Source organism: Xyrauchen texanus, chromosome 18, assembly GCF_025860055.1.
Source record: "Xyrauchen texanus isolate HMW12.3.18 chromosome 18, RBS_HiC_50CHRs, whole genome shotgun sequence".
Lineage (NCBI taxonomy): Eukaryota > Metazoa > Chordata > Actinopteri > Cypriniformes > Catostomidae > Xyrauchen > Xyrauchen texanus.
The window spans coordinates 15,750,379-15,777,727 of NC_068293.1; the positions used below are offsets into that span (position 1 = coordinate 15,750,379).

Genomic DNA, 27,349 nt, shown 5'->3' on the forward strand with positions numbered 1-27,349 from the left:
GTAGCAGCCATGCTGTTCAGTAAGTTATCATGTCCATCTAATTGTGTTTCATGATCATCAGATATATTGCCTGTAAAGCGGAGGACAATAAGAGTCAGGAAAATGAGATCTGCTTTGAGTGGGAGAGTCAGATTATCAGAGGGTCTGATTGAATCAGTCAAGCTCAAGTCAAGCTTAAGATATTAGAATTCATAAATACAACATTTAAACCATGAAAAGCCACATAAAAAGGCCAAATAATGTGTTTTTTTGTTTGCCTGCCTGGAGTATATTGTTTATGAATTTTTGATTGGGTCTTCTTAAGAAGACCAAGAGGCCATTTTTTTTTTACTTTTTAATTGAATCTTTAACTAAATACATATTTGACTGTAGTTTCCCATCTTTTTTCAACTTAAAAATGTTTTTAGAAAATGCATGCATATGGTTTAATTGCGGTATATTCAAGAATTGGGATTAAATGGGTTAAGAGAGCCTCCAATGGGTCTCTCTATATTTTATTTAGACATGCTGTATTTATTGTCCTGTTTGAACTTTTCATTTTATATGTACCATATAGTGTCCAGCCAACCTCCAGTCTGTTTGTTATCTCCTTTTCTTTTTTGCTCAGAGAGGAATTCTCCAAAACAGGAATTTGGGGAATGTGTCTCCAGAAAATCAGGAATGTCTTATGGCTTCAACATCCTTGACCTCTATGTTGAGCGTTTGGGAGTGGATGGCTGGAGCTCATGTATTTTTGTTGGTGAACTTTGACCCCGAAAGCCTCTGGCTTCCTGTTGGGTTAATATATTATCCATAGAGAGCAGTAGATTCCTTGTCTGGTCCAAAAGTCAAGACTCTTTTGTTTGGTTCCCATCAACATTGCTGTCACACAGTGTTAACGTTAACATGATACACATTCCTACAATTATGACATGTATGAGCTGCTCTGCTTTTACAACAATGGATTCATCATACATAAATGAACTGTGTCAGAAACCTGAAAAATTCTACCTATGGAGGTAGGGAGACAACAAGTCATTTCCGAATCCAAGTTTTTTAACACCCTGTCTACTGGGATTCCTTTACTGCTAGTGAGGATCCCACAATTCTGCATGTGCGGTTCGGTGATTGATGGAAAGATTAAAAATGGTGTATGATGGAACAATTGAAAGTCAACTCGAGCACATGAAAAATGTAATAATTTGGGCTGTCTATTTAACGCGTTAATTCAGTGCAATTAATCTGACTAAAAATAACGCAATGAATCGCAATGCCCACCCTGACTGTAATAAGGAAGAGTCCTGAGAAATGCAAGCTTGTTGTACCACCTGTTTACTCCAGAGGGCAGTATGTGAAACTTCAGCTGTATGAGCAACACTCAGTTTATACAGTGAAGAAAACAACCATTCAGCAGCACAACACAAACATGCGTTATGTTCTTGTGTTCAAAAGCACGCTACACAAGCATGTCTGAGGCAGGTGTTCATTGATGGGTCCTTAAACAAGCCCTCATAATAAATCTCCAACTGATTGACAAATTCACTTGTGAAATGGATTGCTGTGAACTGTATGCCAATGACTGTCTTATGATCAATAATATGGTAGAAAACAATGCATTGTATTCTAAAGCTACTTTTATATTGTTTTATCAATGATGAACTCTTCTGCCACAAGAATGTAATGCATTTTAATTATCTGAATATTCATTTTATTTTATTTATATATATATGTGTATGTGTGTGTGTGTGTGTGTGTGTGTGTGTGTGTGTGTGTGTGTGTGTATATATATATATATATATATATATATATATATATATATAATTTTTAAATCTTTAAAGATAACTATGTATAATTATTTCATCATTATATATTGAATTATTGTTATATGAAGGGCTTTCTCAGCAAATATTTGTATATGCGATTAAATGCGATTAATCACGATTAATTAATCGGGACACCATGTAATTAATTCGAAAAAACATTTTCATCGATTGACAGCCCTAGTAATAATATTAAAACATGACAAAATTGTAAAATATCTTTTATACAACTTTTACTGTAGAGCAAAATGAACAAACCAACAAACAATGTATTCAGATTTTTTTTAATTTAAAGGAATAGTTCACCCAAAAATTAAAATCTGCTGATAATTTACTCAGTCTCAGGCCATCCAAGATGTACAGTATCTATGAGTTTCTTCATCAAAACAGAATTTAAGATTTTTGGGATTTCTTTTCAGGCCTTCTGCTTTAAACAATGCAAGTGAATGTACTCCATTTTCAGACAGTCCAAAATGCATAATTAGGGTGCATCAAAATAATCCACACGACTCCAGTCGACAAATAAAGTTCTTCTGAACCCAAACGATTGATTATTTTTAGAAACAAAACAATAGTTATATACTTTTTAACTACAAATGTTCGCTTCTGTACATCTTGGTCACACATCACGTGGACGAGGCGGCAGGAAGCGCATCGTTGTTTACAAGATAAACTTGCACAGACCAAAGACCAAGTGCTGTTCACAAACCGAAACAGTCCAAAACTATTTCAAAACAATACAAAATAATTTCCAAATAATAATAAAAAAACAAAACATGAATGCAGTAAATAACCATGCTTTATTTCAGAGCAATGCCGTTGCGTTATCCATTTGCGATTTTTCTTTATCACAAATGTATAGGCTATATGACTGTCAGGAATTCAAGCCACACAAGTTGTAGTTAGTGAAACCAAGTGCGAGAGCGTTTACTGAAATTCACAGGATTTACAGGGTCTACATAGTGAGATCAGTGGTACAGGTGATATCACACAGAAGAGAAGGTTCACAAACATCTCTATGCAGGCAGTGAAGAGCGAGTGAAATGAGTGCAGGTGCTGTGAATTAGAAATCGGGTGATGAGCGGAGAGCTTAGGGAGGTGCAGAGCCAGAGGGAGACATGACAATGACAATGTTTTCACACATACCGGAGTTCACTGGAAAAACAGCACTGGCACAGCCGATGAATTCAGATATCGACCCTTTGTTTCTTTCTATGGTCTGAAATCCTCAAGGGTAAAATGTTCACTGCACACCCTCCAATATTTGAGAGAATGTAGGGGTGAACTGATATCCAGGTTCAGCACGATAAGCCAGAGCTTCAATCACTCATGATCATGTATAAGCAATCAATGAAAAATGTATATTTTTCCTGGCATGCATTTTCTTTGGGGTTTCTGAAGGTTGAAGCACCCAGGATACACACAACAAACGACCCTTTTGTGCAGCGCTGCTCCTCTTGTAAACAATGACGCGCTTCCTGCCTCCTCCACGTGACACGTGACCTTACCAATGAGCTTACGTATTACCTTTTAATGAGCATTTGTCACAGAGATGTACGGAAGCAAACATTTGTAGTTAAAAGTATATAAGTATTCTTTTATTTCTAAAAAGAATCAATTGTTTGGGTTCAGAAGAACTTTATTTGTTGACTGGAGTCATGTGGATTATTTTGATGCGCCCTAAATATGCATTTGTGCTGGGAGCCGGCTCTTTGCTGGATTTGATCTCTAAGATAACGTTACCTAGTGTTGAGTTTGTTGTCGCTGTTGAATAGCGGAAGCACTGAGGCAAGGCTCTCGGGAGCGTACATAAACGTCACATCCTTTTGATTTTCCTGGGAAACCGACCCACTCCCTTGACATGAAAATCAGTCTACAGGCTTTAATAGGCAACCTATGAAGTCCGGGAACCCCATTCAACATGGGGTTATGATTTCTTATTAGGTGAACAGAGCCTCAGGTGTTGCTACACAATGGTTTTAGTGTCAATCTCCACCCAGATTACATTAGCTCTGATGGGGCGAGGATTCTGACAAAGTGCTGTTTCCTCCCTGTCATATCTTATCAATTAGACCCATCTGTCTAGAGACAAGCCCTACAGTGGTGATTCAATCTTTATTGTATGACATCATTCTCTTTAAGGGCACTTGGGGTTAATGGATTTATCCCTCTCAGTTATAAGAAAAACTATGACACACACTTGCAAAACACACTGATTCAACACGTCTTAAAGGTGAGTAGCACTTGCCCCTATGATACTCACCACCATGATGCTAGGATGTTGTGAGTGGTTACCATGTGGTTGCTAAGGTGTTATAATTTGTTGCTATGTGGTTGCTATGGTGTTTGCGTTGTTGCTTGGTGGTTGTTATATGTTTAAGTGAGAAAACCCAACCAAACAAATTTGTAATATTTTATATAACTTGACACACATAAGATTTGTAAGCAATTTTACCACACTAAAACCATCTTAACACACATAATGTTTACGTTTTGTCACTATACTTTTGATACAGCATGTACTTTAGCACTTATGGACTGTCCCCATTCACTTCCATTGTAAGTGCCTTACTGTAATCTGAATTCTGCTTTTTGTTAAATGAATGAGGGATGAGTAGAAATATTTTTTTTGTGGTAATCAACATTATGCCACAAATGTTGATTGAGCTTAACTTGTATTGATTCTGGAGCATTCCTTTAATATGTATATTTAGGGGGTTGTTTAAATCCATAACCTAACGATGAACGTTTGCAAATAACACTATTTAAACTTTTTCTAAATTGCAGAAGTCTGTCTATGAGCCTATGATCCTCCAAAGGAAGACAGTATAGGTCTTTAATTTTATCACTGTTATCTACTCAAAAATGTATATGTTAAAATAATATGAACAATTTATTTGGACATTCAATTCAAGATTTATCTAGCCAAAGAATGTGTGTTCACAACCCCAAGGCGATAAACTTTAAGAAATGTGCTTAATTGCATTTATGTGTGTGCGCACGCTCATTCAAAAATGCTTTGATTTATTTAGCGTCTATGAATAATGACAGTGCACATAAAGTGCATTACTATAAATACACAATGTCCATATGATTCAGCAAATTAATGAAATCCTCATCCTCTAGGACATCAGTTACATTAAGTTATTATATTAAAGAGAACTCATTTAAATGTGTGTAAAAGAGACGTCAGCCACATGATGTAGCATGTCCAAGGATCTAAGGATCTCTGAGGACAGATCAAAGAGGAAGAGCTCAGGACAGTGAAAGTAAGGGGAGCGCTCTAGAGATGACATGGGGGGGGGGGGCGTATGGTTTCAGGAGTATGACCCAACTTGGCAGAAAGAGAGAGCTGGCAAGAGTGAGCAGGCCTGGGCAAAATAAACAAGCTTCAGGCCCATAGACCTATCACATATACTGCTGTAAATCATCCCTATCTGTGTGCACTGTAGCATAAATCACAGCTAATTTCTGAAGTGTACACCTGCCATTTGATAATGCATGTGTACTCTAATTATTTAACAAAATAAACAAGTACATATGTAAAGCAGTCAATGGAAAGGAGGCGGCGAGAACCGGCTTGACAATATAAATAATAGTTTTAATGGAAAAACTCAAAAAGACGCAAACACACACATGACAGACATATCCGTAAACTATCTCTCTCTCCCGCACAATCCTCCGCAGTCGGCCTTTATCCCTCTCGGAGGCTTGATTAGCCTGATAAGGGACTGGGTGTGTAGAATCACGACCCGGCCCCGCCCTCCGCCCTGCCACAACATATTTTCTATAGTTGATGTCTATCTGCCGGCAGTTATGCTGAGGTTGAGATATGTGTTTGTGGCGAGGAGGAGGGCTTGGGCAGGCAGTGAGGATGCACACCTGGTGCTGTGTTGCCCCAATCAGCGGGAGAGAGATAATGAGGAGCCGGAGACACCAGAGAGAGAGAGAAAGAGATGGCGCTGTCGACATGTGTTTTGTTATGCTGAAAAGCAGTTTTATGTTGTGTATTTTATATAAAAAAATATTTTTGGTTGATAACCTGGTTCCCACTTTCTCCTTTCCGATGAACAAGGGGCAAAATGTATGTACAGTTGGAGTTAATATGTTAAAATACTGTTTTGTATTTTTCTAATTTAATGCATCTATTTTCTACACAAACATTTATATAGCAAATTATAAGCTCTATATCATGAATTGGAAAAATGTACATGAATTTAATTTCTTTGATTTTGGTATGCCTCCTTGTGTTTTAATGACAGCATGGACTTGAGCTGGCATGAACTCCACAAGTATCTTGTGTATTTCAATGGAAGAAACGAAGTCTGACCTTTTGTACAAAGGAGTTTACAAGATCTTTGTCACAAATTCGCTTATTTGATTAGTGTGACCTAGAAATAGTGCTGAATCTTAAATATGTCTTTTTCCTCATATAGTGCATAATTTGACATTTTTCATAATCCTTAAAGGTTCTGATAATTTCCAGAATTACATTTAGATTGTGAAATTTAAATGTGGACTTAGACTGAATATGTGTTGCTTATCACTCCATCGGTTTGTGTTTTTGTGTGTTAAAGGTGATCACTCTGGATCAGGGTGAGATGAACAGGCTCAAGGTTTTCCCCATGCATCCCACCAGCATCGGTGGAGTGGAGGACATGTCCACACTGGCCGAATTACATGAGGCCTCCATCATGCACAACCTCTACCTGCGTTACCAAAAGGACCTCATTTATGTAAGTTACATTTTTTATACTCTTCCACATGCAGTATATGCACAAAGGCATGCTTGCATTAGAAAAACTTATTCCAGCCTGATCTCATGAATATTATGTTTTTGCGAAATGAAACAACGTGCTTCATTACAATTGTAATGAATAAAACCTACCTCCCTAACCAAAAACTTTAACCTAAACCTAAGCAATAGTGTCCTAAATCCTGATGAGAGGTGAACAACAAAGATATCCTTACCCTAACCAACTCTTAACCCTAAATGATAGTGCCCTTAAAGGAAGTTCGATGTGAAAAGCAAATTTTCTGAAGCAACCACGCTTCTATGACACTCTCATCTCACATGTCAGTTTGTGTGCTTAGCTGGGCTCAAACCGCAATCTTTCAACCCCAAAAGAGCTACCGCGCAAGATAATCATGTTAGTAAGTGTGTAAATGTTGATGGGACCGTAATACAAGTGTTAAAATATATTGTTTTTCAACAACTCATCATTATGGTTTTTATTACAATAGTTAACGTTTTTCTGTATTATTACTATGGTTTCTCAAACACAAAACTATTCCAAGGGAATGCAAAACTTATTGCGAGAGCACGCAAAACTATTTCAGAAAACAAATTCCCGCCCTGTCATCTAAGGGGCTCTGTAGGATTTTGTGTGGCACTGGTTAAGACCATGAGAAAGCATACATAAATACGATTATAATTTACCAGCTCTTGGAAGCCTTAGATATTTTAAAACTACAATACAAAATATATTGCCCAATAGGTCAGTTGAATTGCTTGCCAGTACTAAAGTAATGTAAAACCTAAAATACTTCCACAGAGCTAACTCAAATTCTCTCTTCCGCTAAATTCTCATATATCCTTTCATATTATGCATCAAAAAGGTTCCACATTATTTGTTCTCATTGGTGCCCATTTTCCCTTGCAGACTAACATTGGCTCCATCCTAGCAGCTGTGAACCCTTATAAAAAAATAGAAGATCTTTATGACACAAAGGCAGTGGACGTGTACAGCAGACATCACCTGGGTGAACTACCTCCACACATTTTTGCTGTAGCCAACGAGTGTTACCGCTGTCTGTGGAAGAGACATGATAGTCAGTGTGTGCTCATCAGGTAACGATGCTATCTCTGAGTTAAAGTCATCACATATCAACCAGCTTTTGTCATAGAGTATAATCAGATTTTAAAGGAATTAAAATTGCAATTTTATAAGATGATTAATCAGATGCGTATGATATAAAGCTCACTACTTGTTGGTATTTGTGCTTTCTAAATGCACAAGAATTACATTGTTTGTGATTCCAAGGGACTGTAATCCAATCAGAGTGTGACCACTGATCTTGAATGGATTACTTTTGATTTATAATGCAAGGTTTGTTGCATAACACCTCTTAGGATTGAGGTCAGGTATATTTTCTTAGTGCCGTGTTTTTTAATTTTGTCAGTCCCACAATGAAATAAAAAAAAATGTCCTGAAGTGGACAGTTGCAGGGATCATGTGTGTTTACATGTGCTGTGTGTGTGTGTGTGTGTGTGTGTGTGTGTGTGTGTGTGTGTATGTGTTTTATTAGTGGAGAGAGTGGTGCTGGGAAGACGGAAAGCACCAAACTGCTGCTGAAGTTTCTGTCTGTCATGAGTCAGAACTCGACAGGCTCTCCGCTCTCAGAGAGAACCACACGGGTGGAGCAGGCCATCGTACAAAGCAGGTAACACACACACACACACACACACACACTGTCACGTACAGTATACTTTACACCAGGGTCAGAAAAGTAACCTATTAACTACCAAAAGTGGTAACTTATTAAAAAGAATATTTAATATTAATATTTAAAATATGAAATGTTTAAAATTCAGGGGCAAACATGCTTCTTCTGTTTCTGATACTGTAGCAAACAATTACATAGAAGTATTTTACATAAATGGACAACACACTCTATATGGCACTAAAACAAACAAAGCATACTTAAGAAAGTGAATTTCTGACACATACTTCATACTTCTCTATATTGTTGTCTCCCTTCCATTTGATCACTTGTATCCTCCACATCCGTTTCAGTCCAATAATGGAGGCATTTGGGAATGCAAAAACCATTTACAACAACAACTCCAGTCGCTTTGGCAAGTTCATTCAGCTTCACTTCTCTCAGAGTGGCAACATCCAGGGTGGCTGTATTATTGATTATTTACTTGAAAAGGTAGCTGTTTTTTATTTGCTTCATTAGTAATAGTTCTTTATAGCCCTGCACATTTATTCATGTCTCACAGATACGTTTTTCCTAAATACTTTTTAACATTATATTCCAGAACCGAGTTGTCCGGCAGAATCCAGGAGAGAGGAACTATCATATTTTCTATGTCTTGTTGTCAGGTGCTAACCGTGAGCACAGAGGTGAGATTTCTCTGAACATACCAGACCAAGTGCACTTCAAGTTTGGATACATCTATTCATTCTTTATTATTACTGCTTTCTACATCTTAGAGTAATAGAAAAGTCATGAAATGACACAAAATATGAATTGCTGTTACCCAAATGGAATTAGGGGAATTGAGTAGTGACCACAAAATGTAAAATCTATCCTAACTTATATTTTAGCTACAGTTATAAGCAACACTTTTGCCAAGATTACAGATCTGCACTCTCTCAACCAACTTCATGTCCAACTTCAGTCCAACTCTTGTCAACAAATCTAATTTCAATTATTTAAGCATAAGCCTTTAGATCAAAAGATCATGAAAATAATACATTCACTCAAGGGTATTCAAACTTTCCAAACTTGTACTGGTTGTCTTAAACTAGCTTGAATCTTTGTTTCTCCTTTTCTCTTTGGTCAGAAATGTATATGCTGGCTGATTGTCCTGAGGCATATCATTACCTGAATCAGTCTGGCTGTGTGAAAGACAGGAGTCTGGATGACAAACAGCTTTATGAGAGTGTGATGGTGAGTCAATGTGAACATCACATTCTCATTCCTCATGTATTTGTTTGTTGATTACATTAATTAAACATTCTTGACTCTATGACTGTTGCTTATCTCATGAGCACATAGTAGTTAATGCTGTGTTAGTATTAATAATATATTTTGTTTGTTTGTCTGTGCCCTTTATTCAAGGATTCATTCAATAGTCTTTTGTTAGGCTTTAAAGATCTCCCACTAGAGGGCACAACATCATCTCTTTTTTGGAAACTGTTGAGAGTGAACAGCTGTAGGTAGGGGCTTGTTTAAAGGGACAGTTCACCCAAAATTAAAATTCTCTCATCATTTACTCACCCTCATCCCAGCCCAGATGTGTATGACTTTCTTTCGTCTGTAGAACACAAACAAAGATTTTTAGAAGAATATTTCAGCTCTGTAGGTCCTCACAATGCAAGGGAATGGTGATCAGAACTCAGAAGCTCAAAAAGCACATTAAGACAGCATTATACTGTCATATCCAAGATCGAAATTGAAGTTGCGAGGTGATCGTGCGTTTTCAGTGGCCGGTCCTAGGATATGGAACAGTCTTCCTTTATCTGTGAGGTCTGCAACGTCTGTACATTAATTTAAATCTAAGCTACAGGCTTATCTTTTAACTCTTGCATTTCATTCATAACTTTGGTTTCTCTAAACCCTAACCTAGTGTTTTATTGTCTGTTACTGTATTGTGTGTGGTTTGTTTTATACTTCTTCATTTGTACAGCACAGTGGTCAACTTCTGTTGTGTTTATTTGTGCTTTATAAATAAATAAATAAATGAAATTAAATTAATCAATTCGACTCCAGTGGTTAAATACATATCTTCCGAAGTGATATGATACGTGTGTGTGAAAAACAGATCAACATTTAAGTCCCCTTTTTTTAACTGTCAATCTCCACTTTTACTTTCACTTTTACTTCTGTTTTTTGCAATTCACATTTTTTGTGCATATTAAAACCTTCTGGTCAGGTCTGGACAAAGGTGGAGATTTATAGTAAAAAAAAAAATGTGTTTCTCGCCCACATCTATCATGTCGATTCTAAAGACATTTATCCACTGTTCTCTTATGGATTACTTGTATGCAACATTTATGTGCTTTTTGGTGCTTCAAAGTTCTGGCAACCATTCACTTGTATTTTATGGACCTACAGAGCTGAAATATTCTTCTAAAAATCATAGTTTGTGTTCTACAGAAGAAAAAAATTGTACACATCTAGGATGGCATGAGGGCGAGTAAACTATGTGAGAATTTTCATTATTGGTTGAACTATTCCTAAAGAGTTATCGGTAAAGAGTTATCCAGATTGTTCAAAGCAATTGCATGTTTATCCTATTTTTATAATCAAATGTATTTTAATTGGTCAAGTAACAATATTTAATACAGGATAACTACAAAACACAATGAGACACTCAAGTAGAAGACATGTCTTTTATTGCAACTGTGGCACAGTGACATGCTTTTTGCACATTGAGCCTTGCTGCCCATCTGGCTGATGCAGGTTAATTTTGGCCTGCAATGTTTCTGATTCCTCATTTCTGTCTCCAATAATGTTCTGTCATTATTAACAATATCTGTTTAATAATCCAAAAAAAGAAATAAATTCCAGATATAATTTGAAAAAGTCACGCATCATAACTGGCTCATGCTTTTATTCTGTTTAATGACTGTAGGAAGCATTAAAGGTGATGGATTTCACTGAGGAAGAGATCCGTGATGTCTTCAAGCTGCTGTCTGTGGTATTACATATCGGCAACATTGAGTTCATGACCGCTGGGGGTGCTCAGATCACCACTAAAGGAGGTTTGGGACAGATAAGCCTCTGTCTGAAGCATAGCTAGTTGTACATGTTTCTTTAATAGTTATCTCAGTGAATACTGTTTATCTGTCAGGAGTCTTGAGTACAGGTCTACAATTGCTAGTTTGTGCAGAGAATTCACAGAATGCATTTGACCTAATTTTAAAGGGGTGACAACTCCGTAAACTGTCTTAATGTTGTAGTTCCAGGGTGTAAATTTTGTCAGTGTACCTGGGTACAGATTAAGAGCAGTGTCAGCTTTGACCTTCAGATTGTTAGATGGATAGTTAACTCAAAAATGAAAACACTTGTGACTTTCTTTCATGAAAGTGAAAAGGGTTTTGGGCTGTCAGACTCCAAAATGACAAAAAAGTACCTTAAAAGTATCTTAAAAGTGGTCCATACTTGGGTGCTACATTCCAAGACTTTTAATATCATATGATAGCGTTGTGTGAAGAACAGAACGGAATTTGACAGCCTCAGTCCTCATTCACTTTCATTATGAAAAAAGTGGCCAGAAAAATGTGTACACTTCAGGCCACAGGGATGTACATAACTGTGGCAGTGTTCTCAACCTAGTTTCTGTTTGTTAGAAATGAAAAGATAATCCATTAACTATGCATGCACACATTCGTGTAACTGAAGTCTTATGCATTGTGTGTTTATTTGAATGACAGTGGTCAGTGTTGTCAGTGATCTACTGGGGCTCGACTCCTTCCAGCTGTCTGAGGTTCTGACTCAGCGCTCCATGATTTTGAGAGGAGAGGAGATCTGCTCACCACTCACTGTGGAGCAGGTAAGAAAGACATCCATCCATCCATCCATCCACCCATCCATCCATCATTTAGGGAAAGTTTGGAGCAATAAGTGAGAATCCAAAGAGATATTTTGGTAAAACATTACAATAAGGTTCCATTTGTTAACATAAGTAAACAACATTAGTTAACATGAACTAACAATGAACAATAATTTTATAGAATTTGTTAATCTTAGCTAATGTTAAGTAAAACATTTTTAAAACCAAAAGTTGTATTTTCTAACATTAGTTGAGGTACTATGGACTAACATGAACTAACAATTGTATTTTTATTAACTAACATTAACTAAGATTAATAAATGTTGTTAAAAATGATATTGTTAGTTGTTTGTTCATGATACCTAATGCATTAACTAATATTAATGAGTGGAACCTTATTGTGAAATGTTACCTCTTCTTCTTCTTCTTCTTCTTCTTCTTCTTCTCCTTCTCCTTCTCCTTCTCCTTCTTCTTCTTCTTCTTCTTCTTCTTCATAAACAGGTAGTTTTGAGTCTAATCTCTGATTGGACAAGTCACTTTCAAAAGCATTGTAAAATGTCCATAAACGCACATCTCTGACCATACATTCTATATTAATGCACCAATCTAAATATCTCAAAATGTAAATTTGGTTTTGTAAAATGTAAGATTTGATTCATAACTTTGGGCAGTGATTGCAAAACGTGGTAAAGGCTTTTCATTCATTTTTGTTACTCATCATGTTGGATCATGTCCTGGCATGTCTCTGATGTGCCCTCAATGCCCTGCTCTGCTTCTTTATCACTGTATGCTCAGACTCACCCCCGACTTCACTGACAGACTGTCATTTAAAAACATGCTCACACCCACACGCCTGACAAAACGCCTTTGCGTGACTTGGTACCATTTCCTGTTATTTGTCCCCTCAAATTCCTGCTATAATAACTCTGTGATAAAGATCTCATGAGAAAAGGCACACTAGAGGTAGAGAGAGTGGAGACAGCGGTTACCAGCCGCCTGATGGGGCAGTCTGTCACACAGTATGTAAGTTAAACACAAGAGACAAGTCAGTGAAGGACTAGTGCAGAGACCACAAGACTTTCAAAACTCATTGTTAAAGAATTCCTCTTCTCCGCAATGCAAGTTTATGGTCAAGTGACGAGTAGAAATACCAGACCTTTCTCAGAACTAATCTCACTTTTCTTGAACTTTTTCTACAGAGATAGAGAGAGACTGATGGGGGAGAAGGGGAAAGGGTGTGCATAAAAAAAGAATTAAGAGACCTCAGCCCACATCTCATAAATCTTGACAAGCGCGTACAACATGCCCAAGCCTTTTGACAGGCTCAGTAGACACACAAAAGACAATAGCCACTAACCCCAGCCTGTGTCAGCAGTCATAAAGCAGGGCCATGTCTTAATGGAGGCCCTTATTCATCATCCTCCTCCTTTTCCCATCATGCATAAGCACAGTGGTCAAGATTTCAGCAGCTACCATTGGCCGTACCCTGCCCAAACAGGCATTCTTTCAGGTCTTTCTGTTGGAGCCAGCACTCTATTGAGAATCCAACAGAATTTTATATGACGGATGAATTATAGATTTGCTGAAACAATAGAGGGGAGTTTGGAATTCTTAGGAATAGCAGATGCTAATTTGGAAGAATTGATTTTTTCTCCTCCTGTAATTCATTAAACAGTTGGACTGGGTTTATGAGTTGAACTGTTTAATAAGGGCTTGAAACTTCAGAAGAAGATATTTCTCAACAGCTTCCCCACATTTAATCACTTTTGCACAATGATTGGGTAGGAGCTTGTAGGAAAGGCTTGGAACTTCTAACTATAAGAGCTTGGAAATGGAAATCTTGGTCAAATAAAGTGTAAAATCTTTTACTAAATTTGATTGTTAAACATGTGTCTAGTTTCATTTGTAGCTTTGCGCTAAGGTGACTGTTGTTGCACTCATTAGTTAGATAGTTTCCATACTGTACATTGGCCCCAAAACATATTAGACACTTAAAGGAATATTCTGGGTTCAATACTGGTTAAGCTCAATTGACAGCATTTGTGGTGCAATCTTGATACCACAAAAACTTTCTATGATTTGCCCCTCCGTTTCTATAAAAAAAAAAAATACATATTCTGGGTTTCAGTGAGGCGCATACAATGGAAGTGAATAGGATTTTTGAATGTTAAAATACTCTTTCAAATTTACAACCACAAGATGCATGTAAACATGATTTTAGTGTGCTAAAATCCCTTACAAACCTTTTCTGCATGAACTTTATGGCTCAAATAACACACAAGTTTTAACAGAAAAATAAGTGTGTTTTTATAAAATTATAAGCTTCACATTTCTGCCTTTTAAACCCTTATAAAACTGGCCACTTTTACTTCCATTGAAAGTGCCTCTCTGTAACTTCCTTTTTTTCTTTTTTTTAAAGAAAAGGAGGGGCGAGTCTAAATAAATTGTTTTGTAATCAACATTATGCCACAAATGTTGTTGATGTATTGAACCCAGAATATTTCTTATTGTATCATTCATTGCATTCGATATAAAAATATAAAATCAAGTGGCATCTGCAAACAAATGATACTAGAAATACTAGATACTAGACACTTTTCCAATACCTTCAACTAAACCCAATGCCATTCATAGTGGATTCATGAAGTCTTGAATTTAAGTTTTGAACTTAATATAAAAAGCTAACAAACGTATCTTTGTGTGTTCAAATATTTTGGGGGACATTGTATCGTACACAGTCTCAGCTATAAATCAGGAAAGACTTGTCTTTCATTAGGTTTTCAAACAATAAATCTTTGCACTCCATGGTTTAAAGACATGCACGGTTACAGAAAATAACCCTTTAGTTTCAACCATAATATGACTGTATAAAAAAATACAACTTTTTTTCTTTTTTTTGTGATGTCGAAATGCAAAAATAATGTTTTTAATAATCACTTGAGAGAGTGGTTGTCGATGTTGTGGTTTTAATTGCACTGTTGGAGGCTAACTAAAGGAAAAATGTCTCTGGATTAATATTTGTCCCTGTCCTGCTCTCCAAAGGCAGTTGATTCCCGGGACTCTGTAGCCATGGCATTGTATTCGCAATGTTTTTCTTGGATCATCGCCCGAATCAACCAGAAAATCAAAGGAAAAGACAACTTCAAGTCCATTGGCATTTTGGACATCTTTGGCTTTGAGAACTTTGAGGTGAGAGTTTTTGCTAGATAGTGCACAGAGGTGAAATGTTCCAGACAGACAGATTATGCCGATGGCATGTTATCATATTTTTATTACTTTTTCCCCACCAGGTAAACCGGTTTGAGCAGTTCAACATTAACTATGCCAATGAGAAGCTCCAGGAGTACTTCAACAAGCACATCTTTTCCCTGGAGCAGCTTGAATATAACAGGTGAGTCTTGCAAGTGAATTCCAGTGCTTTAGTAAAGATTCCCTGTCCATGGCACAGATTTAACAATTGAAAGTGATTTATTGTTCTGATTTAGACATAATTTTGCTCTTGGAAACCAGCTTAGATTGGCCTACACTCTTTTCCATCTTTTACATTGATCAATAGATGACAAAATTGAAAGAAGTTATATAAGATCCCATTGTATATACTTAAAGGTGCAGTGTTTAATGTTTGCGCCACTAGTGGGACCGAATGGAATTGCAAAAATACTGAACACTCCCCATGTCTTCCATTGGCCTGGAAAACAGTCCCGTCATAAACTCTAACCATTGGTTCGGCCACTGTTGCAATGGCTGACTGCTTGGAATCCTCAAGCATTCTTACATTCTCACTTGCTGTGGCGGTAACAAACTTCATTACTCAAGAGGGCGAAAGAGTTACCTTCAAAAGTGCTATTAAATTGGATGAGTTATTATCCAGGTATCTAGCTAAAAATATGTCAACAGTTGAACTAACTTGTTCACCGTGATTATTTTCAGTTGTTGCTACACAGTAGTTGACATTAAAGATTAAACTGACCATTGAAGAAGAAAGTACTGGAAGTGTAAATGTTCAGGAGAGGTTATCTGCTCAGCTCACTTTTGTAGTTGATTGATAGAGAGATTGCTGTGGGGGGTCTCTGCCTGTTCTTGTCATAGTGACTATGGAGGCACACTGCCAGATGCGTGAATGGATCTCCTCTTTCCCAAACAGTTGTGTTCTTGTGTTGAAATGTGCTGGCTGAGGGGGATCAGCAATGCCCAGTCACAGCTCATTTTATCACATGAACTCTGAGGAGAATACCACCTTTGTTTACTTTTATTATGTGTGTGTGTCATTATATGTGTGTGTTTCAACTGCTCAAGAGATTCTCTTGTGTCTTCGTACAGGGAGGGAATACACTGGGAAGCCATCGATTGGATGGACAACGCGGAGTGTCTGGATCTGATTGAAAAGGTTGCTCTTTAAACTTTAACCTTTAATCAGCCCACACTGTGACCACACAAAACTTATTAGTAACCATTTGTGTTGTTGGAGTAGTAGCCTAGAATTTTTGTTTTGGTGTATCCGACTCAAAACAATTAAATTGATAGATAAAACGGCAAAAAAACATGAATTAATTTTTTTTCAGCATTTCAGTCTGAATGGTCACATTGGATTGCAAGAAGTAGTTTTTCATCATTTAAGAGACAGCGTGTTTATAATGTCATACACCTAACGTCTCAATTTACTCATTTACGCTCATATGCGTCATTCAATATGTTTTGAATGGTGAATGAGCACATGAGTTTTGGACACAGCAAATGCATGAATGTGTAAATTTACGTTGAGATGATTATCGATCTGTTTAGCTTTTTTTCCAGATATAAATAGGGCTACTCGTTTCACAATAGTCTTTGTCTCTTCGTGCATATTTTTAAACACAACGTTGGTAAAGTGTGTGCTGCAGAGTAGCTTAAAGGCGGTCGCACACCGGACGCCTCAGCTGGACAAAATAGCATGTTCTAAAATTTGAAGCAATTCTTTCTATAAAGGTACACACACCATCACCGCCGCCGCAGCTCAGCATCTGTTGGTGGTGCCTGTTTAAGACTTCGGAGGCTGCTTAAATTTCTGCAGTGCCACGGAACGCAACTTGCATAGTTTTCCATTAAATTATTATCTAAATCATTATCAAAGGTCATAGGTTATTTACTCTAGCCATCACTTGATGATATATTGTAGATATGTATCTTTTATATAGCCTAGGCAATGTATTTTCAAAAAGTTTTTTTTTGTGGTTTGACACCTTAAATGAAACCTATTCAAGGCTACATCCAGTGAAATTGCAAAATAAACATTGCCGTTTCTAATCGTTCAGTTTGCTTTTGTAATGTGTAAGGTGACTAGATTCACAACTGACCTTCTTCAATGTTAAGTTCAGTAAATGTTATATCGCCCCCTTGTGGTCTCCCAAAGCTATTAAGCCAAACTACATTAAACATAAGGCCAATTGGGGCCTGGGTAGCTCAGCGAGTAAAGACGCTTACTACCACACCTGGAGTCGCAAGTTTGAATATTTTATGATATTCCTAGTGTAACTAAAGTTTAGTCATAACAACTCTCGGATAGATTTAGCTTGTTAACCTGGGTATGAAATATTGATTTGTAATTTCTCTGCAGCAACAGCAGTGCAGAACATCTAGTCAGCCCAGACCAATATCAAAGACTTGCTACCACTTGAACATACAAATACTGTGTTAAGCATGTGAACATGCTTCTGCTGCTGTACAATTAGACAAAATGCAAGACACGCTGCATTGAGCATGTAGGAAATGTGACTGCACAGTTAGACATATTATCGTCTATTGGAATCATATTGCGGTTAAGTCAATAACTAATTAACTGATGTACAGTACATTTACCAGATATTGACTACACAGTTTCAAGAAATGGATTCAATTTCATCACTTTCAAAATGATATTGAGGACAGTCAGTCCTCTGACAAATCCGATTTATGCCATGGTGCTCATGCACTCACTAAAAGGTTTGTAAGAGTGCATCATCTAGAAAGCATTGTGTTGTAATTATTATATACAAACCTGATAAACTTAATACAAAATTGGATTATCATGCATTCTAAATCCTAAACATTGAAGAAACACTGCAAATACATGTACTGAATGTGATTCTGTCATGGAACATTTTAGAAATGGCAGATCATACAGTATTTTGCAGTGAAAATGCTACCTTTTGGGAAAAGAGGCTCACATAGAAAGGATGTCTGAGAGCTGAATGTGTGCTGTCAGGGTATCTGTATCAATAAAAGTGGCAAAAGGCCAAAATGTTTTCAGTTTTATTCCTTCTACACTGTCAATGAGAAAGACAGACTTCAAATTTTTTTTCTGTTTATTAACTATGCGACATTAACTTGTACAAAAGGCTTCATTACATGACAAGTAAATAGTGTGTAATTGGAGAGCCCATATTAGACAGTAATGGTAATAAATGGCTCTCCACTGTTATAGAGAACTCTGTGGTTAATGTGGAGAGCCCATGTGTGCTTAGCTAATTGTGCTCTTACCCTGCAGAAACTGGGCATGTTGGCTCTTATCAATGAAGAGAGCAGATTCCCTAAAGGCACGGACTACACTCTGCTGGAGAAACTCCACAGCCGGCATGCTGTGAGTCCTACTTCAAAACACACTAATCTTTCTTCTGCTCAATGCATTTCAGATCAGAGGGAGTTAACTCTTCACTAAACTCGTTGATAAAGACTAGCGCTGAGCTAGTGGACAACACCCTGTCACACACCCACAACCTCTCAAACACACATGTACAATACAGTAATGTAAGCCGGCTGCAGGAACAATGAGTACAAGAGAAAAAAGGTCCTCAGAAAGCCCACATAGAGTCTGCCTTAACTCCATACACACCAGTAGTTCTCATGCACCTTTATTATTATGTGTACTCCCTGCAGAATAGAATTAATGTATATTGACTGGTAAGTTCTTATGCTCTTAAAATAAATTTGACTTTCAAATTTAAAACTTCAAAAATTACAGTTAACATGCCAGAGCAACCCTTATGATTTCACAATTACATTACATACAGGACGGTATACAAATGATACATTTATGTATTATACACATATACAATAAAATATCATACAGTACACATAAGGGATTTGTGTGCCAGGTGAATAGTGCAGTTGTAATGGGCAGAATAAGTAGAATAGAAATAGGAATCTAGTAATGACATCAGTCCTGTTCCAAAACTTATTGAGCTGCCTTGCTGTCACCTGCCTACGTAGGCAGCTGTCTTATATGGCAGCATCCTTACTGACATGATGCCTCATAAGAAAGCGATTTGGAACACTCTACATAGGATCAAATAACGCTTCTTACGCGCAGTGCATGAGACTCAACTCGCAGCTGATTTCAATACAGAGGACGTGAGAGAACCGATGCAATCCTATAATGAGCATAAATACGCACGGGTAAAATAGTCAGTTTGTATCATATTAAACTGTTATTTATCGATACTTTTTAGTATTTAATGGATTATAAGTCATTTTATATTCTAAATTTCTCTCGCTTTGTCTGCCATCTTGGATTTATTTTTCCACCGATCTCATCACGGTGCATTCTGGGATCACCTACCCGGACAAGGATACAGCCGATGCTACCTTAAAATTTGGCCAAAACGAGAAATTTTAAGAGGCAGCATAATGTGTTTCGCTCTCGGTGGAGCGCATGGTGAGTTGTGCATGGATGCCTCTTTAACGTGCTCAACAAACCACCTGATATAATGCGTGGATTTAAGGTCTCAGACACGGAGGCAACTGAGATTCATCCTCCGCCACCCAGATTGAGTCACTACGCCACCACGAGGACTTGGAGCGCATTGGGCATTCCAAAATGGGGAGAGAAAAAAAAAAGAAAGAATGTAATTTGTGAAATAGTCCATGTGACTCTGTATCCATTTTTAGTATATTAGTATTTAGTATATGAGTGCAATGTTTAGGACTTTTTAGTATAGTATAGCACAGTATACTACAGTGTAATATTGTATAGTGTAGAATGGTATATTATAGTCTAGTACAGTTTAGTGTAGTATGGTATAGTATAGTCTAATATTGTATAGTATAGAAAGGCATATTATAGTGTAGTATAGTATAGTCTAATATTGTATAGAATGGCATATTATAGTCTAGTATAGTGTATTGTAGCATCGTATAGCATAGTACAATATGGTATAATATAATATATTATCGTATAGTTTAGCCTAGTATACAATAGTATAGTATTGTATAGTATCGTAATGTGGGTGGTAGTGGCATAGTGGGCTAAAGCGCATAACTGGTAATCAGAAGGTCTCTGGTTCGATCCCCACAGCCACACCATTGTGTCCTTGAGCAAGGCACTTAACTCCAGGTTGCTCCGGGGGATTATCCCTGTAATAAGTGCACTGTAAGTCGCTTTGGATAAAAGTATCTGCCAAATGCATAAATGTAAATGTATAGTATAGAAAGGCATATTATAGTGCCATTCGTCCAATGCGTTAAACAGTGATGGTTGATTAACAGCTATAAATGTTTCTGTTAATACTGTGAAACCGTATTCAGCATTATTTTTTATTAAAAATACCTGTTTGTCCTCACTTAGCCTGACTGTTATTAGCCTATATCTGTGATAAACTCGCAGCACATGAGCCAATCTCCATCTCTATGTGAAACGGCAGTTTGTCACAAACACATGAAGACACATCGACTCGATATCATGTTGAACTCATAATAATGGACACAGGGAATTTGTTCTGCTTATTATCATATTTTCTGCGCCCTAGATAATCTTGTGCAACTGTTTTCCACTGAGGTGACAGAAGATGTCAGTTGCAACAGATGTTTAATTGACGGTTTTATTTGCTCACATCACTTGCATCGTCAGCGAGTATCAGAATATCGTTCTTACAGTACTAATTTAACCATATTATTTTGCATTTAAAAAAACAAACAAAAAGATTAATTACTGGCCAAATGATGAGTTCATTACTCAAACTCTGCACATCTGCAGGAGCAGAATATGAATGAACAGAGGCGGAGGTGTGTGGCTTTATATTATATTTGCAAATGTCATAGAGCAGCATAGTCTGTCCAGTACATGGATGCGCTCTCGCATGATATGCATGTTGTGCTCGCGACATTAACAATATTATAATGCCATAGAGCTACAGTCTATTAAGCACTATGGTCCATTATGCCAATAATTTTCATTTACATTCACAATGCATTTTTATTGTATTTATGTATCTTTTTACTTATTGAAATTATCATCTGTCTCTGCACCTCCCCTGACATGCTCTGCCTTAAAGTTTGAAAACGTGATATTAGAACATAACATAGTATAGTGTAGTATTGTATGCAGTGAATAGCAAAGAATATCAATGTATAGCATAGTATAGTATTGCATAACATAGTATAGTCTATTTTTGTAGTTTAGAATGGCATATTATACTATTGCATAGTGTTGTATTGTATATATTGTATAGCATAGCATAGTTATGCATAGCATAGTATAGTCTAATTTTGTATAGTTTAGAATAGTATAGTATAGTGTAGAATGGCATATTATTGCATAGCATATTATAGTGTTGTATTTTATATATTGTATAGCATAGCATAGAAATGCATGGCATAGTATAATCTAATTTTGTATAGTTTAGAATAGCATAGCATAATATAGTCTGTTATAGTACTGTATAGCAATAGAATAGTATAGCCTACTAATGTATAGCACAGGATGGCCTAGTATAGTATAGTATAGTATTCTGTTTCAATGGGGCAGGAATAACGAGGATCACTGCCTGTGGGGGAAAAAAAAAAACAATGGAATGATAATCAGGTGAAATAATGTGTTATATTTTGTTGTCTCTGCAGACAAACCCTTACTACGTGAAACCAAGAGTGGCAGATCACCAGTTTGGCATTAAACATTATGCAGGAGAGGTAATTACATACACCAATTATCATGAGACATAGCAGAGAATTTATGTTTTTCCAGGTATGTGGAAGAAAATTGTTGTGTATAGCACATACTGTATGTAAGCATTGTGAATTAAATTATGTGTATAATATATATTTACATTTACATTTATGCATTTGGCAGACGCTTTTATCCAAAGCGACTTACAGTGCATTTATTACAGGGACAATCCCCCCGGAGCAACCTGGAGTTAAGTGTCTTGCTCAAGGACACAATGGTGGTGGCTGTGGGGATCGAATATATATGTGAAATATATATGTGAGGGTGTAAAGATAAAGTCTGCCAAGTTTTATTATACATTTAAATTCATTTAATTGACTCAAGAGACACAGCAGACTCATTACACACACAATACACAAGAGTAGGGTGCCACTCCCCAGCTTTTTTCAGTAACACTGCAATGGCTGCATGGCCCATGCATCTCCCCTTACACAAATTAGCTGTTGCTGAGTAGGGTTCCTCTGATATTTTGTATCACTATCCGTGAGGTTTGATTGCCGGGATAAAGTGAGTACAGTGCCCCTCCCATGAGCCGAGCAAAGGTGCTGCCTCAATCGATGTGTTTCATACTGAAATAGAGCCTTTTTTAGGAGAGTGAGAAAGAGCAGTTTGGGTACAAACAGAAAACAAAGAGAAAAAGGTTGAATTGCTCTTTCACCATGGACCACACAAAGTCTCTACAGTTGTAATGTGCTTGAAACCACACGCCTAGCATCCAGTCCCATGAGAAGCATTTGGAATGAAGAGACATAAGAGCTGCTGTCCAGCTCTCTTTCTCTTGTTACAATTTGTCTTTACACTTCTCATTCTCTCTGTCATGTCTGTTGCATTCTCTCTCCTCCTCGTCTATATTTTCAATCATTGAAGGTAGTCTGATTGAACTTTTTTCCAAATGTAATTAGACACAAACACCGTCCAGACATCTCGTCACTCACCCGGTTAAAAGAGCAGATATCGTCACACCACAAATAATATTTTCTCAATCTTTTTTTCTTCTTGTTTTACAATAAAAAATACCTAAACATCCTGTATATTTACTCGAGAAGCAAGAATGTACTGTATCTTCAATTAAGCTTTTTTTTCATAGTAGTTTTTTCTTGTATTAAGCATAAACCTCATTAACGTTTGCTTGATTTATGCTTAAGCAAGAAAAAAACAACCCAATTTGCCAGTGAGATAAGATTTCAATCCAAGATACATTCTTTGATAACAAGTCTTAATATCTTAAGTAATTTTACTTCTCAGGTAAATGTCATTTATTTTGAGGCCATTTAGATATTTTTACTGGAAAACAAGACAACAAAACTGATTAAAATGTTTTGCAGTGCACGTCTGCCTGAGATATGTTACTCATGTGCAAAACATCCCACGTGGAACCTTGCCCCACAATGCATGTCCAATCTTTCAAATGCTTTTTGATGGAGAATATCTTTAACATCTGTTCTCAAGGCCAACACAATGAAAGATCAGACTATAAGCTTTGGATGTGTTGTTCGTTTAACTGGAAGAAGATGTTGAGATTCATGTAATTATCTGGCTGGTGATATAAATACTCCCAGCATGCTACATGCTCTAAAGCTCAGGAGTGTATTTCATGGTGTTAAGATCAGAGGAGGAATCTATCGCCATGGAGGCCATGACAGAGTAAGACTCAACAGGTGACTGTATTAGACTGTGGCAGCACCAGCTCACTCATCCTCTCTCTTTTACTGTCTCTCATCAATATTGCATGTTGCAAGCAAATGCAAAAATAAGAGACTGATAATTTTTCTTCACATACACAAATTTGTGTGCAATCGGAAACGTAGCAACAAACACACTTTACAAATTACCAGCATAACAATTTGAAATAAAGGTTGAACTGAAAATGTCTTTGTATTTGGTGTGTGCCCCAAAATGTTTGCAAAGTTTGTGCAAAACCTTTTGTTGTTCAAATTTGCTTACATTTTATTAGTGACCTACAAATAGTGAAGAATCTTAATTATATCTTCTTCATTTTACATTGTTATTGATCGTCTCTTCAAGTCAAGAAATCCATTAAATCCCAGATTCCTGTATGGTCACAGACTTTCAATAATAATAATAATAATAATAATACATTTTATTTGTTTTGCACCTTTCATACATAATATGCAGCTCAAAGTGCTTCACATTTGGAAGTATAAAAACATAGAATTCAAAATTTCAGAGAAAGTAAAACAAATCATCGCAATAAAAATGAAATAGTACAAAGATAAAACAAATAAAATAAAAGGAATGAAAACAAATGTAGGGAAATCTAAATTATAAACATACAAATTAAACATAATGAAATTTATTCAAATGCTTTTTAAAAATGTGAATACTTGGTGCTTGTCTAATTTCAATTGGTAAAGCATTCCACATTTTTGGTGCAAAATGGCTAAAAGTAGCTTCAACATATCTCAGAAGATCTTCAACAGAAGATTTACATGACAAGAAATTCTGCATTGAATGACCTCAAACTGCGAGTTGGAACATAATTTGATAAACAGAAATGTATGATGGTTTTAAAGCTTTAAGTGCTTTAAAAACCTTTATAAGAACCTTAAAATAAATCTTGTATTTAATGGGTAACCAATGCAAATGAGCTAAAACTGATGTGATGTGGATCTTGTAAGCACTCTGGCTGCAGCATTCTTCATCAGTTGCAGTCTGTCTATACAACTAGTAAGTCAGTATAAAGTGCATTACAATAAACAATGGTAGAAAAAAAAATGCACGAGTACATTTTTTTGCGTCATCAAGTGAAACATAGGGTCAAATTTGTGCAATGTTTCTAAGATGATAAAAACAGGTCTTAGTATCATAATTCATATGAGACTTAAAATTCAGATCACAATCTAGAATGACATCAAAGTTCTTCACCTCTGTCTTTGACTGCAAAGCCAGAGTACCATAGTGCAGTACTAAATAGAATTCAAATGCACATATTAACTCACATGCTGTGTTTAATCATTCATACCTGTATTTTTCTGTGTGTGTCAGGTATTGTATGATGTACGTGGCATTCTAGAAAAGAACAGAGACACATTCAGAGATGATATTCTCAACATGCTGAAGGACAGCAGGTGACAAATAATTTGCTTTATTTACAGCATTTAAAGCAATGGATCAATGAATGTCCATCTGCAAAAGTTCACTCTAGACACTTTTCCTTGTAAAGCATGTTGCATGTTGTTACATACAAATAAGTACAGTGATGGATACAGAGTATACCTGATGCATCAAGGTACTTCAAAGCAAGATACATGGTAACATGGTAATACTGTGGTACTGTGACACAAACAATATTGTTTTTTATATGGAATTACAAATATAATTCCATGCTGCATGTAAATTATATTTCTCATAGAAAACAAATATTGTTACATTTAAAGCATTTGTCCCTGATCTACATTTCTACAGTATGGGCAGTATACATTAATGTTGTCTGTCTGTTTTGTGACTCAGGCTCGACTTCATCTATGATCTGTTTGAGCGTGTTGGCAGCAGGAATGGAGACGAGACTCTGAAGATGGGCACTGCCCGTCGCAAGCCCACCGTCAGCTCGCAGTTCAGGGTGAGACATTTAGAAAGACGCCAATCTATGATCTGAATATAGCGTATTTTGATAATGTTTTTTTACATAAGCCTTGTGATTGGAATGTAATTGTAATTATGTAACAATGTGAAACAACATTTTAAAAGAATCAAGAGGATAAAGAATGTGGGCCAATGTGTGTGTGGTGTTGTGTATGGACTTTCTTTTAGGGGGGGGCCATATTTGGGGAAATACAGTGGCCTCCAAAAGTATTTAGACACTTAAGGAACACTTACAAAATATGAAGAGATAGTTGGTTAAAGAGATGATGAAAAAATGAAATTCTCTTATCATTTACTCACATTTATACCATCCCAGATGTGTATGACTTTCTACTGCAGAACACAAACAAAGATTTTTTTAGAAGAATTTCTCAGCTCTATTGGTCCATGCTATGCAAGTGAATGGTGACCAGAACTTTGAATGTGATTTTTGCAGATTCAAAGTTCTGGTCACCATTCACTTGCATTGTGAGAACCTACAGAGCTGAGATATTCTTCTAAAAATCTTAATTTGAGTTCTGCAGAAGAAAGAAAGTCATACACATCTGGGATGGCACAAGGGTGAGTAAATCTGAGATTTTTGGGTGAACTATCTTTTTAATAGTAATTGCAAAAATGGTGAAGAAAAGTGATGTAAGTTCTGAGAAAAGGTCTACCATCATATGCTCGCAGTCGATACTTGTGCTTAATATTTTGTTATGTAGTGCAATTAAATTCATGCATTTTTAATTGTTTCCAATATTGTCCAAATACATTTTGTCGCCACTCTGTGTATAAATCTTGCAGAGTTTTTTTTGTTGTCTTTTTCTGTACTTCTGTGTCTGTGTGTGTACTTTGCATATATGTGTTTTATCCCCTTTGTCTATGTCCCTGTGTATCTGCTGCTTTGCGGGTTACAGGGCTTTGCGTGTCATAACTGCCGTACAGCGGATTTGGCAACTGCCCTTGTACTGTGGCTCTTAAAGCCAGGGCATTACCCACAAACCAGGCACAAGGGTTCGATAGAGTCCGTGCATGTTCCCCGGTTCCCCTGTCATTAAAGCCGGGCTGGAGCCTCTCAGTCTGAGGCTGTGGGACAGCGTGCCAGATTGAAGGGTCCGTGATGTGACTGGGTAAATACTGACCCTGTCACTGCCTATGTTTGCCCTCTTCACTAGGAGATGAGGGACGGACAAGTAAATAGCAGCTGCGATTGCTGCACAGTGGTTTTCGAGGTTTTAATTTGCTATGCAGGGGTGTGATTTAGTGGTATTGTGACTGTGTGTCGTCTGTGTGTTTTAGGATTCCCTTCATGCACTGATGGCTACTTTAAGTGCCTCCAACCCTTTCTTTGTACGCTGCATTAAACCCAACATGGAGAAGGTAGGATTGAAACATAAATTGGTAGTTTTTCATTTCTGTCTTCTTATTACATGCTCCAAAACTCACCTTCATGTCAATCTAAACTCATATGACTTTTCTCTCTTCCATGGAATGCCAAAGGAAACATTTTGAAGAATGTGCATGCTGCACATTTCCATACAATGAAAACATACAGTGACTAGGGGCAGTCAAGCTCCAAAAAGGACAAAAAAAACAGCATACAAGAATGATAAAAGTAGTCCATAAGACTTGTGTGTTATTTTCCAAGTCTTCTGAAGACATCTGATAGCTTTGTTTGGGGAACAGAAGTTGTTATTTGTTGATAATTTTCCATATTGCCAT

The 27,349-nt window shown here is 36.9% G+C and overlaps 1 protein-coding gene across 1 annotated transcript in view; it reads left to right on the forward strand.

Moving 5' to 3' along the window:
• The window catches only part of LOC127658592 (unconventional myosin-X-like), a 106,548-nt gene that overhangs the window by 35,022 nt on the left and 44,177 nt on the right, over window positions 1-27,349 (forward strand). The window contains exons 3-18 of the mRNA XM_052147969.1: window positions 6,377-6,535; window positions 7,463-7,650; window positions 8,109-8,243; window positions 8,597-8,735; window positions 8,845-8,929; window positions 9,373-9,479; window positions 11,167-11,296; window positions 11,969-12,087; window positions 15,130-15,276; window positions 15,378-15,478; window positions 16,408-16,474; window positions 18,590-18,682; window positions 21,937-22,005; window positions 25,049-25,131; window positions 25,514-25,622; window positions 26,927-27,007. Of these exons, the coding sequence (XP_052003929.1) occupies window positions 6,377-6,535; window positions 7,463-7,650; window positions 8,109-8,243; window positions 8,597-8,735; window positions 8,845-8,929; window positions 9,373-9,479; window positions 11,167-11,296; window positions 11,969-12,087; window positions 15,130-15,276; window positions 15,378-15,478; window positions 16,408-16,474; window positions 18,590-18,682; window positions 21,937-22,005; window positions 25,049-25,131; window positions 25,514-25,622; window positions 26,927-27,007 (1,812 nt within the window). The remainder of the gene's footprint in view (window positions 1-6,376; window positions 6,536-7,462; window positions 7,651-8,108; window positions 8,244-8,596; window positions 8,736-8,844; window positions 8,930-9,372; window positions 9,480-11,166; window positions 11,297-11,968; window positions 12,088-15,129; window positions 15,277-15,377; window positions 15,479-16,407; window positions 16,475-18,589; window positions 18,683-21,936; window positions 22,006-25,048; window positions 25,132-25,513; window positions 25,623-26,926; window positions 27,008-27,349) is intronic.